The sequence below is a fragment of the Ctenopharyngodon idella genome, chromosome 2 (assembly GCF_019924925.1).
Source record: "Ctenopharyngodon idella isolate HZGC_01 chromosome 2, HZGC01, whole genome shotgun sequence".
Classification (NCBI taxonomy): Eukaryota; Metazoa; Chordata; class Actinopteri; order Cypriniformes; family Xenocyprididae; genus Ctenopharyngodon; species Ctenopharyngodon idella.
In genome coordinates, this window is record NC_067221.1 from 12665381 (window position 1) to 12679558 (window position 14178).

At 39.7% G+C, this 14178-nt stretch overlaps 1 protein-coding gene across 1 annotated transcript in view; it reads right to left on the reverse strand.

Moving 5' to 3' along the window:
- zswim5 (zinc finger, SWIM-type containing 5) overlaps window positions 1-14178 on the reverse strand; it is a 47694-nt gene that overhangs the window by 12583 nt on the left and 20933 nt on the right. The window contains exons 2-4 of the mRNA XM_051918711.1: window positions 5268-5624; window positions 2529-2677; window positions 284-434 (exon numbers count right to left, since the gene is read on the reverse strand). Of these exons, the coding sequence (XP_051774671.1) occupies window positions 284-434; window positions 2529-2677; window positions 5268-5624 (657 nt within the window). The remainder of the gene's footprint in view (window positions 1-283; window positions 435-2528; window positions 2678-5267; window positions 5625-14178) is intronic.

The following is a 14178-nucleotide window of genomic DNA, read 5'->3' on the forward strand; positions in this document are numbered from 1 at the left end:
CAAAAGTGGGATGAGGATGTATGTTAGTGCTTAAATGCAAAACTGTTCTTTTGTATGCTGTGCTATGTTGCTCAGAAATACATGATTTAGCCTAATAGGACACCTTCCTGAATCAACATACATTGTAGATAAAGGAAACACATCCTATTAAACAGCCACAGGTCAAACCCTGTAACTAACCATCCTAAAATCAGTGGTAGTTTTGACTGGTTGACAAGAATGTTGTTCCAGGACAAGCAAGGATGATGATTGAGAATGTGCGAGTTAAGCAGACAAAACTCACCCAGCTCGTCCCAGAGTTGTCGGCATTTGTCGGTCATTCCTGTGCCCTGTTGTCGCCATAGAGATAGACGCGGGTCAGCCATGAACTGCTCCGTGATGAGCGTGAGCATCCGTGCCCCGTTTGAGTCACGCATCCTAAGCATTTCCCTCACCTGCACAACACACAAAATTCTTTGTTTAACCTCATGCATCAAGTATAGGACTAATACGCACATGTATCTAATACAAATCAGCATCATAATGAATTTTTATATACACACACACACAGTCAAAAGTTTGGAAACATTACTATTTTTAATGTTTGTGAACACAGTCTCTTATGCTCATTAAGGCTGCTCATTTATTTCATAAAAAATACAGAAAAAAAAAAAACAATAATATTGTGAAATATTATTACAATTTAAAATCATGGTTTTCTATACTTTAAAATATAATTTATTTCTGTGACGCAAAGCTAAATTTTCAGCGTCATTACTCCAGTCTTCAGTGTCACAATCATTCTAATATGCTGATTTGATACTCAGTTATCATCAATGTTGAAAACAGTTGTGTTGCTTAATATTTTTTTGGAACCTGTGATACTTTTTTCAGGATTCATTGATGAATAAAAGGTTAAAAAGAACAGCATTTATTCAAAATATAAATCTTTACTATCACTTCTTATCAATTTAACACATCCGTGCTGAATAAAAGTATTAATTTCTTTCAAAAAAAAGAAAGAAAAAAAAAAGACTGACCCCAAACTTTTGAACGGTAGTGTATTTTGTTACAAAAGATTTCCATTTTAAATAAATGCTGATATTTTTATTCATCAAAGAATCCTGAAAAAGTATCACAGGTTATAAAATAATATTAAGCAGCACAACTGTTTCCAACATTGATAATAAATCAGCATATTACAATGATTTTTGAAGTATCATGTGACACTGAAGACTGGAGTAATGATGCTGACAATTCAGCTTTGCATCACAGAAATAAATTATATTTTAAAGTATATTAAAATAGAAAACCATCATTTTAATCATTTTAAATTGTAATAATATTTCACAATATGTTTTGTTTTTTCTGTATTTATTATGAAATAAATGCAGCCTTAATAAGCATAAGAGACTTCGTTCAAAAACATAAAAAAATAGTAATGTTTCCAAACTTTCGACTGGTAGTGTATGTGTATGTACGTATATATTATATTATATTATATTATATTATATTATATTATATTATATTATATTATATTATATTATATTATTATATTATATTATATTATATTATATTATATTATATTATATTATATTATATTATATTACACACACACACACTGCCAAGCCAAAAAAAAAAAAAAAGTCACTGTTTGGATTTTAATAGGCAAATACTTGAGAATCTATGAATGAATCATTATTACAGTGATTATTATGTTTCTAGCATGTTCTATGTTTGGCAACGGTTCTTTTAACCCTTAAAGATGGTTGTTTAAGAAATGAAAAGCTACACACTCCATGTAGGAAGACACATCATGGCCATATTCCAGGATGACAATGTCAAGATTCACCAGGGTTAAGATTGTGAAAGAATGGTTCAGAGAGCATGAAGAATCATTTTCACATATGAATTGGCACCTCTGAGTCCAGACCTTAATTTCATTGAAAGTCTTTGGGATGTGCTGGAGTAGACTTTACAGAGTGCTCACCTCTTGCATTGTCAATACAAGATCTTGACCAAAAATTGATGCACCTCTTGATGGAAATAACATCACAACATTTATTTCCATCGAGAGGTGCATCATTTTTGGTCAAGATCTTGTATTGACATCTTTAAGGGATAAAAGAACCGTTGCCAAACACATAACATGCTAGAAACATAATCACTGTAATAATGATCCACTCATAAATTCTTAAGTATTTGCCTATTAAAATCCAAACAGTGACTTTTTTTTTTGGCCGGGCAGTGTATAATATATAAACGGCACACATGTTTTAGCTGAAAGGAGTATGAGTTCAGAATGCTTGTGTTTCAGCACTATATTTAGCATCAATATCAAAAATTGAAGTGCAGTTTTTCAAATCTTCAGATAGCAGACAGGTAAAGCAATGAACTGTACTGGCTATTGAAAATAAGAGGCAGCTTGACATTTAATTAAAATACATTGATTTAAATGGGCCTCCTAGGATTTCATGGGCCCATAATTCACCATAATAGCACCTTTCGCACTGAGCATTTCTCACACACAGAAAGCGAGAGCGTCTCACCTTGGCAAACATGGAGTTGAGCTGCTTGCCTGAGCCATAGTATCCTCCCTGAGAGAGGAACTGCTTGACCTGTTCCCTCACTTGCTCCTCATCCAGGTGCCAGCAGTTCTCGTCATCAATACTGGCCCCTGCTGTGGGATCTGGGGCCCCTGGGAGAGAAATATACCCTGTTAACTTTGGATTTTTTTCAGCAATAACATATATCATTTATCAGTAGAAAAACAGAGTGGAGGCTTGGGTTACAAGCTTATGCAATTCAAACAATTGACAGAAAAATTTGCTTGTACACATTAATACTTCAAAAAAACAGCACTTCCTGAGCCTGCATACTCTAAACCAAAACTGAAATCAATATCACTTCCTTTTGGCAGAATACTTTTGTAATGTTTGTAATGTTTTTTTTTACCATTACAAACTAATAACACCACCAAGGTGAGTCAAATCATAGCTATTGAGGCTTGATTCTGTAAAGATTACTTCCTATTGCCATTGTGAAAAGAGGGGGGAAAAAAGAAAAGCAAAATACATTAGAGGCAATCACTTTATCTGAGGAAGGTCTTACTGTATTTCCAATATGTCGATGCACTTTAGATTTACAACACCCCCTGCCCCCACCCTCCATTCCAGAACAAAACATATCAGCACATTCAGCCCTATTGAATTGCACTTAAAGACACCATGAAGCTGCTTCATATACAGATTGCACAGACAGTTGATCTGCCAATTGGCCCCCTTTGGGTGCCCCTATGGGTATTAAACATATAAATGCTATATATGGAAGCGGAACGGTTGATTCTGCATTGCTTGCACGTTTCCCTGTCCTTGGCATGTGTTATATGATAAGAAGATCCATCCTGAGTTAGAGATTAGCTCTTAAAAGGCTTGGGTGGACTTAGGGGAGCAATAATAACTTACATACAGTAGATTACCATCAGTGTGTGACATAAGCATTGGTGTTATATACTATGAGCGTATCTAAATGTACAGGATATCTATTGAGCCAGCTGTGCCGCATGTAAAGTGCTTTGAAATAAGAGAGCTTGTTGTAATGCTTCAGATTGAGGTAGGCTGTAACCCTGTTCAGCGTAATAGTAAATTATTAGTGTACTTAATGGCTTTATAATGGCTGCAATGGGCTAGTGAGGTGCAAACTGCTATAAACAGAAGGTGCTACGTGTCCTTGTATAAGCAGGACTCTAGCGTAGGTGTCCTTTTGCACTTTTGATCCAACATCTTGGCAGGTTAACACATTCTGCACATTCCGGATTCAACGTGTAGCTACTGATTAAACATTGATAAGGGCTTCTGCCTGACCCCTTGATTCCTATTCAAAACAAGGTCAGAGGGCAGGAGGATGGACTTCCTGGTTTCACAGGCTCCTTGGACAAATGATCAGGAAGAGATGGAATTTATTTTTGCATAGCATGTTGAGTAAAGCTTTAAAAAGGGTGTAAGTAGGGCTGGGCAATATGGCCCAAAAAAAATTTGCATGATAAAATATTTCATATCAGTCAATATCGATAAACGTCAACATTTCTTTCAAGTTTAAAGGCAGATTTTCGCTCCTGAGTGAAAGTTGTAGAAACCAGACATTTAACTGTGGTTTTAAATTACTCTTTAGAAATGTCAGAACATGACAAAAAACAGGTGAACAAATCTGAGGTAGAATATTCAAAACATTTGTAATAAAATATTTTTTACATCAAAATATGCATGAATTAACCTTAAGTAAAAACCTTTTTCATTCTTTTTCCCCAAACTAAAGTAATATTTTAGTAGAAAAATTTATTTCTTAGTTTTCGCATGTTCTAACAGGTGATAATTTGTGTTGCCTGACTTTGATGACACATATCTTCGGCAGTTTGCAGTACAGGCTGCAATATCAATAATGTTATGCATTTTGTTTCTTAGAATTACACAATCTTATAGGGTAAAAGTTGAGTTAGGATTTTAAAAAAAACAAAAAAAAACAAAAACAAACAAACAACACCAGCCTAAATACATTTTTTTTTTTTTTTTTAGAAATACAAATGTTATAGCTTAATAACAAAAAATACTGCAATTATAGTCTATTACTCCTTTAATTCCTGTTTATATTTGTAATATAATAAAATTTGATATGAATATACCACATTTCTGCCACAATACCATGGTGCAGTTCAGGGCGGACTGACTATCTAAAGCACTGGGAGTTTACTCAGTTAGCCAGTTAGTGTTACTACAGTATATCCATGGTAAATGATGGTGATTTGTAGATTGAAAAGCTTTCTAACTGGATTGTTCATGACACAATGTTTCTCGTATTTGTCAGTGCTGCGCTGTTTCATCTGTTTTAAATTAGTTTAAATCACAGAGACATTTGTGTTCTTTGCTGAATTCAATCACCTCTCACTGGATCTCACAGCACTGTTTAGTGGTTTACTGAGACCGTTCAGAGAGCAAACGCATCTGCTCTAGTAAGCTCGCACTGCATTGCCGTTTGAGTCGAGCGGTTAAATGGTCCGCGTGGCGCGGTTCAAACAAGTAGCACTGCTTCATTCCATTTTTAGCACAAACATTTATCAAACCATTTTATAATTGTATCGAGGAAAATTATATCGCAATAATTATTGTTATAGTTTTATCACCCAGCCCTAGGTGTAAGCCTGCCTTTTTCTTTAAAATTTTAATGGAACATTTGGCTGTGGAAAAGGAATTTTGGTCATGTGACCATTACAACACTTCATCTGTGCTGCTCACCATGTACTTGGTTGATCTCAGAGTTGGAGGACAGGATTTCATCTGCCAGTTTTTGTGCGGTGGGCAGCACTTCCGTGTGGTGGGCCGTGATAAGGTACTGCACCAGCTTTTGCAGCTGGTCTCTGTTCATCTGGAAGAGTGTCTCTGAGATGGGCAGCCGTAGTTTGACTTGCTCGGGTTTGCGGATGCGATATAAGGACAGTGCCACCACGTGTGCGCAATAGAAAATGTCGCGGTTGCCACAGCCACATGTCACCGATGTGATCTTACAGCGGTCGAAGCTGATGGCCACCTTGTGTGTCGTCTCTGGCTCGGATTGCGTGGCTGGCTCTGTGACTGTTCCACTGAGGTGAAACCCTGGATAGAAAGGAGGCAGAGAGAAAACGTTCAAGTTAACAATGACATTTGATGCAATTCGAATCGCATTGACTTTGTCTTTCATTGGTTCTAAACACAATTCTCAAGCTAACCATATGAACGTAAATGAATCTGAAGGCTGTAAGTCAACTAGTGGTTACCAAACCGCAAGATATGCGAGAAGTTAACCAATTACGGAGTAAAACCTATCTCCAAATCCTAGAGGATCATGCTACAGTAGAACCCTATAGGGGTTCTAAGGCAGTCATGGCCTAATTGGCTAGAGAGTCAGACTGGTAACAAAGGTTGTGGGTTCGATTCTCAATACTGGCAGGAAATGACCGAGGTGCTCTTGAGCAAGGTACCTAACCCCCAATCGCTCCCCAGGCACCACAGCAAAATGGCTGCCCACTGCTCCGGTGTCTGTGTCCGGTTTGCGGTGTGTGTTCACTACTCACTACTCCTAATGTGTGTGTCCATTAACTTTGATGGGTTAAATGCAGAGGACAAAGTCCAAGTATAGGTTACCATACTTGGCCTTCACATGTCACTTCACTTCACTATAGGAAATTGCCTGCAAAAATGTCCATTAAATCCAAAACATTTTACTCATAATCTCCAGAATACCTGAAGATACTAAAGCATGTATAGAAACACCAGATGATTACAGTGAATTTAAAACTTGGAAAGATGTTGCTTTATTTCCAGTTTCTGCAACATCCTAGAGAAACAATGCAACAAAGCTTCACTGAAGACTTAGAGGAAAGAGGGAAAAAAACAAAAAAAAACAAACATAAAATGTAAGACTGTATGCGTGTCTTTGTGACCAATAGGAGGGCTCGTTCTTCACTTTGACTGCTAAATTATAAATGATGGAGGCCAAAGGAAGGGGGTTGGGGGACTAGAATTACTACTGTATCACTCTAAACCTTTGCAATGGATCCATTCATCATAAGGCACAGGAACTACATGGGTTCACAGAGATCATTTGAAAATCAAATCATTATGTAAGCTTACAAGTGACAGAATCAGGAACCCATGTATCCTTGCAGAGTCAACAGCTGAAATGATTCAAGGAACAGGCTGTCGAAAGGAACAGGCAGAGCAAGTCTTATTTGTTACCACCCCATATGCCCAGAAATGTGTCCAGCTGACAAATAAAGCCTCCGTGACCAGAACAAACTGTACCAGAGCTAGAAGGTGTCTCTACATGTGCCCACATACATGTGCAGGGAGACAGACAACCACACACATCACAATTAATTCTAGGGTTCGGCTGGTGTGACAGGGGTGCCTAATAAGCATGAGCAAAGCCGGCTGTTCCCTTGCCAAATCCCACAAAAGGCTTTTTCAGACGAGTTCTTCTGAGAAGTTGGCCCCCTCCTCAGCCCCGAGATTTTGGAGAAAAGAAATCCGACGTCCAATTTACTGCCAAACCCTTTCAGGCACAGCCAACACAACAGAGCCATCTGATTAAGGGGAGTTTATGGTGATGTCTGTTTTCATTTTGATAAAAAACAGAAAAGGAGAGGGAGTGCCACTATGTGTTGCAAATTACTTTTGGCACAATACAAGTTCAAAGTGAATTTGGTTAGAGAAACAAAGATCCACAGGAGTGTGTAAGAAAGGAGTGCATTTATAGGGTTCTTTTTTCTTTTAAGGACTACGGCAAGACTGATCAAACTGCGTTTTTGCCATCCCGCAACTGACTCTTTACAGAGTGAGCGCAGCACTACGGCATCGACTGTGAATGTACTATAAGACAGATATTGTTTGCAAAATGAAAAGTATGAAGGGGTTTTACGGCCTGTTTTTATTTTTATTTATTTTTTTAAAACATCAAAGTTGTGTGAGGCCCAATGCACGTTTGCAAGGCAAACAATGGATCATCTTGCCTACCACAACGTATGCAAAGACTGAATTGTTTTACATTTCAAAAATGCCCCGGGCAATGAGGGCGCCTTCATGCGAACCTTTGCATTATCAGATAATGCATTATCTTGGACTGTAAAAATCTACAGTTGAGACTAAACAGCATTAGTCACATGAAGGACACATCCCACACTGTATCAAAAGCAGCCGAGTGACCCTCCTTACAATGATAATGTTTAGGGGGAATGGTGGCTTAAATAAGTACATTTCCCAGCTGCTTTTAAGATGAGTCAGTCTACTATCCTGTGCTGTCCGAGTCCACTCCTCCTATGCATCGTCCTTTATCAGATACAGAAGAGGCTATTGCGGAGGGATGACTCTGAGCTTTTATTTTCAGAGTAGAGACAGAGCAACAGGGAAATATAAAATAGAGATGAAATGCAAATAATAACATTTTGCAGTACCATTCACTCTGTCTTTTCCCTATAATTTCCTGTCCCTACTCCATTATCACATCAATTATCCAAAAAAAAAAAAAAAAAAGTTGTTTTTTTGTTTTAGGTTTTTTTGTTGTTTTTTTTTTTTTAGGTATTTTTGGTGATTGCTAGGGTATTACTGGTCCAATGAAACTCTGATACTTCAATGAAAGTCCATGGGATTTAATTTTTCATTTTGCCATGCCAAATTTTCTCAATTTTATTGTTTTCTGGGCAAAATTTGTTAGTCCAATTGCTTAAAAAAAAAAAGAAAAAAAAAAAAAAAGAAAATACAGCCCACGTCAACAAACCACATGATTTGAGTTATCAAATTGATTTATGTCAGTAGTGCAAATAGTGAGACTTACTGCAATGTAAAACTGAAGTTTAGGGGTTTGTTCAAGATTATTAATAATATTAATAATAATAATAATAATAATAATAATAATAATAATAATAATAATAGCTAATCTTACTAAGCACAAACTGTAATCTTACTATTACAAACAGTGCTGATTACAGACGGTGGATTTCTGAGTGATGTATGTTAGGATCGGCTGTGACGGTCATCTATGGCATGGTCCATCAGTGGGGTTACAGAGGAACAGAAGAGCCTATAGGCTCGTGTGACAGGGGTGGCATTGGAGAGAGCACGCATCTGCTACTGATGGACTTGAAGAGCCCTCCTTGTCTTTTTATTCTCTCTCATATCGCTGGCTCTCCCCACCCTCTCCACCAGGCCTTTTGTTGCTCAGCACTGAATGCTGCACCACCAACCCCTCCACAACTGCTCTTTTCTGGCTAACCTCCATCACGGCGTGAGCATAGATCCCCCTCCCCCACCCCCATCTTCAGAGGCCTTTCGATCATTTGCTACCTGAGAGAAAGAGGATGGACAGAGAGAGAAAGATGAACTCTGCTGGGAAATGAAACGAGGCTGGATGTCATAAACAGATGGAGTGTTGGTATCAGTCAAAATGAGCCATGCAACATCATCTAGAAGAAATAATGACACTGCTGTTGTTAATATCAGTCATTCTGACCACACAAAGAAACTCTTTGAGTGTGTCTGCTGTGTCCGCACCAGGCATTTTTCAGAGGCCTGCTAAACTGTACACAAGGTTTAAGGCCCAGGAACAGTAACTATAACAATAACTATATTAGCATCCACACCAATGCACAATAACATTCTGGTTATTATAAGTGTGTGCTGCAGTTATATAATCTGCTGCTTTAAATGCTCAAACTCTTTAAGCAGAGTGGATTCAATGTTTTTATCATTCATTAGCTGGAAAAAATCATCCTGAAAGTGATTTTAAAAATCAAAAATGGCGATGTCCATAACCCCAGTAAGTTTTATCGCAATTGACAGCGTGTTATTAAATAAACAAGGCGTGAGCTCATCCATCAGATATTTTAAAATGCTATATGCTTTGTAACCAAGTGCAAAGAGTACGTTTGAGCCGCACGCCTCACAGCTCGCGCCCACTGCAACTCATGATGCAATTCACAATTTGCGGTCATGATTATACAGTTCAGTGTGGCTCTCACATTATATGACATAGCAGGCAACTAATTGTCCATTGCGGGTCTGTTCATTCAGCATGGGTTTGTTGAGAATGCGGTTATGAGTCCTGAAAATGTGCAGGTGTCAGTTTGGTTACATAATGTGGTTGACATGCTCGCAAAAAACAAAACGCTGTATGAATGAAACTGTATTAAGCGGCACTGCCATACTAGCCATTAGCATCTGCTCAAGAGATTTGTTTTGTGTGAAACATGACGGGAGTAGGGATGAACGTAAACCCTGTGAAGCGTCGATGCATTCCACGAAAATTGACGTATTTCCATAATCAATGCGTCGTTCCAGGCCTAGTATTCATCTATGGTGTTAACAGGACTTTAGGCCAAGAAAGATGGAAAAGGCATTAGTGTATGTTTTTAAGCCATATCAGGACCAAAAACCATTTTAAATAAGAAAGACAGAACAGCATAAAAACGCAATGAGAAATAATAACCAAACTCTTACTGATGTGTACTTTAAACTGGCAGCAAAGGAAACCGAGTGACATAAGCACATGCCAAAGTAGAAGAAACTAGAACACCAAACCAAACTCCAACGGCAGCAAAGCGCTAAAAACAGATGTGTTTCCTTTCCCCACACATGAGATGCAAACAAAACTCTACAAAATAACTTCAAATAGATGTCCTTACACATTGAGAAACAAAAAAAAAAAAAAAAAAAAAATGTTTGGGTGAAATAAGTGAGGAATGAATGTGTGCTTTCAAGTCACCATCCATATGATATGAAACTCTTTTCTCCCAGTAAACGTACCCCTCTTGGATCGACTCTAATCTCGCCGAAAAGCTTCGCGTCAACATTGTGACACAACAGAGTCACCCGGCCACGTTACGATTCTCTGTGTATGTGTAACAGTCATAATTAATCCGCTGGCGATGCCCGCTAATACACGCTCATCCAGCCTGGGCTTTCGGAGTCATTTTAGCCACTGAGCTCTGAGCCACTGGCCATCTGTTGGGGAGGAAGGCATATAGGGGGAGCTCACGCAACTGCGATGGTCACTGATCAGGGAACAGGAGAGGAGTCCCCCCTCTTTCATTCATTTACTCGCAGCCTCACTCTATCCGCGCCATCTGCCACCCCCTCGGACACGCCCACTCGACAACCTCTCAGCCAATCACGACATCATCCCCACACACTCTTAAACCATTAACCTCTAATCAGCCATGGAGGCCAAACGGGGTCCTGTACGGCAGGCACTGGGCCAACGCGGCATGCACAAGAGCCTCCCCACTCCCGCCCTTCCCCTCCCCTCCCCTCGTTTCCATCTTCCATCTGTCCCAGCAGCAATATGGTTAACACCGCATCAGCATCCCAGCTCCCCCCACCCATATATCTCTACACAACAGACATGCATATGCACAGGCACACACATTCAGATTGTGCACAGGGGTTTCTATCTGCTCTGATAAAGGCTTGATTGATTCATTTGTGATGTCCCTCAAACAGCAGCCCCCCCCTGAGTCATTTGTCACGATCACACATAATTGATTTCTGATCCACCGAATTGTGAACCTCAAGAAAGAGCTGCACAGGGCTCAATCAGCGTCTCTTTCAGTGAGCTAACGGCGAGCAGCAGGTTTGACGTCCATGGAAATCGCAGATAAGACCCGAGAGGAGTATGCAGTCGCCATTAGACTGAGCCGTGCGCATTGTGCATGAAGGGGGAAATTAAAGCTGGGCTAATCATACAGGACCGGGTAGTTCAAAACCAACAATTTAGCATCTGATGCAAACTAGCACCGGCTGAAGAGCCTTTATTCTCGGATAATTCACCTAGCAAAGGCTGAAAACAAGCCGGAGAGGCGGATGAATTTGAAGGCGTACAGGGCGAAAAGGAGGAGATGAATCGCACTTTTGGACAGGCCATGAGTGCAACCAGATGTCCTGCTTGAGATAAAAGCAGATGCACTTGAAGTGAAACCGTGCAGTGTGGAAATAGAGGCGGGGATATCCTTTCATTGTTATTTCTGTTCAAGGTTTTCTTCTATTGCATCTAAAAAGCTAGCTGAATATGCATACGTTTCCATTCGCCTGCTCAATAGGGAAAGCATGCTTCTCCAAAGCAGTGTGCGGTACGCAGAGCATACTGGATTGTAATTCTTGAGCTGTTCTTGTCTTTGTGCAGATGATATAAAGAAAGCAAACATGCCTTGCAAACACATGACACACAAAAGAACAAATCTCAAACACAACGTGTTCCATTTTCATTTGCTAGCTGGATTGAAAAGATGATCAAACAATGCTTGTCTCATGCAAAATAAGCCATATTATTAAACTACAGTCAGTATCAAGCCATCCAGACACTGTGCCTGAATAGGAATCTGAGTTTTGGTATTGTTTTGTGGGCAGTCTGCATGCATAAGACAATCTGACAGCTAGGAAAGGTCACCAGCCTGCACATTCCCTGATCACTGATGGATTGTTTGTGAACAGCCAAACCACCATCAGCCCTTGTGCATCAGCATGTGCCCTCCAAGATTTTTCTCTGGCACTCTGGCCATTTCCCTAAATGCAGACTTGGTTGCGTTTAATATGCGAACATGTACAAACCATCTGCTGGCCTGCAATTGACAAGCAGCAGTCTGCAGGACACAATGGCTCCTTTGAGCTCTGCTCACACTAGAAGCATAGCCTGCACTGATAGATAATGCTTTAAGAAGCTTATATTTCATGACTCATCCATTCACAAAAAAAAAAAAAAAAAAAAAAAAAAAAAAAAGCCCAATCAATACGAGAAAAGGAAAGAAAACCGATTGACTAAGGGAAAACGGCTTTGCGCATAACTTGTGCGGGCCTCACAGCGTCAAGTCTCTTTTCTGCTCTCCCACAGCATTCCATCTTTAACCGTTTCCTACGAGGAGGTATGACTTCAGTTTGCCCTGCAGCTGTAAAACCAGTATCAGATAAAAGACGGAAAAAAAAAAACTTCTGAGGACCAATAGGCTCACATCTGTTGTGTGCTTTGTGTTTTCATCTACAAGGTAAGAAAATGTCAATATGTACTCTGGGCTTGTCCCAGCAGCAATACATCGCCTGCATTTCCTTCCTCCCCTGCTGCCTTCTAAACTAAACTATTCTTTCTTCCCTCCCTCCCTCCCTCCCTCCTCATAAACCAGGGATGCACTGAAATTTCAGAGACTGAAAAAAAAAAAAAAAACATTTGCACGAAAATGTGAACAAACATTTAACATGCAATAAAGAGGGAAAAAAAAGAAAAAAAACAATTGCAAACAATTTCATGTTTGCTTTTCCTAGTTGTACAAGTCCCTATACTCTAAAGCGATCACTCTCTCAGTTTAGCATATTAATAAAGAATGTTTTCCCATGCTTGCACAGACACTGGGACCATTTAGTGCAACATCTCATTTAATATACAGTATGAGATGATTGTCTCTCATTTGAGAAGACAGAGAAACTGTTATTAAACAACCAGTAAACCTTCCTGAAAAATAATATATTCTTAAGATATATGGTGCTTTTATTAGCTCAAATTCATTTTCTTCTCCCTGAATGAACAAATTTAATAACTACATAAATATAATACTAACAGAATTAGTTTAATTATATAAAAAAGAGGTAATAAAGAGGCCTTAATTGTGCATTTTCCATTAAATAGTTGCTAAAACAATGCATCCAATCAGCCCCTCCGTACGATTTCCTGCAGAAAATGCTCATCAAACCAAGCTAAGCATATGGACAAGGACAAAAAAAAACAAGAGAGGGGGAGTGCAAACACAAAGGAATCGTTCCCAACAAGCCCTTCCAGCTTAGCTTTTGCATGCATTACGTTGATGAGACCCTGAAGGTGTGCACAGCTAAGGAATCAGCTGAGGCAGCAATGGCGGCATCTCTAATTACAAACGCTCCTCCTCCAACTACCCCCCCCCCCCCTCCTCCTCCTCCCTCCTCAAACTCCCCATTGTCTGCGGCCTCCCTCCCTCCGTCTCTCTCAGGAGTGCCTTTTGAGCTGGCATGCACCCGTTAGGCCTGCGCTGTGTTCCCCTCAGCACTCCTAATCTGGCCCTGACCTGCTTTATTCCCCCTGCACCGGCTGCCCACTGGGCCTCTGATTCACAGGCCCCCTTTGTTGTTGACGGGTCTGTCTAGGCCTCAGGCTGGGGCCTGGCCTGCCATTGTTGCCCACAAAAAGCCAGCAGTGGTTAGCAGGCGTCAGCTTGGAAGCAGGGTCCTGTGCGACCACTGCTGCTGGGAGATCAGCGGCCCAGACGGACAGGAGAGGAGGAGGACAGGAACGGACAGATAGGAGATAGAGGAATGTAGAGTAGGGACACTGCTGCCAGCACAAACTCAAGCACCCAAGAGGCCTAGAGTGTGATGGTCTTCTCTCAAAGCAAGACAATGTCCTATTGTAAGTGCAGAATGGTTGCCCCTTGTGCATTGTGATGATAGTCCCCAGTTTGGGGACAAAATGATCAACATTAGGTAAAAAGAATGAAAAAGTGTATCAACAACAACAACAACAACAACAACAACAACAATAATAATAATAATAATAATAACAACAACAACAACAACAACAACACCACACATATTTATATATATATATATATATATATATATATATATATATATATATATATATATATATATATATATATAT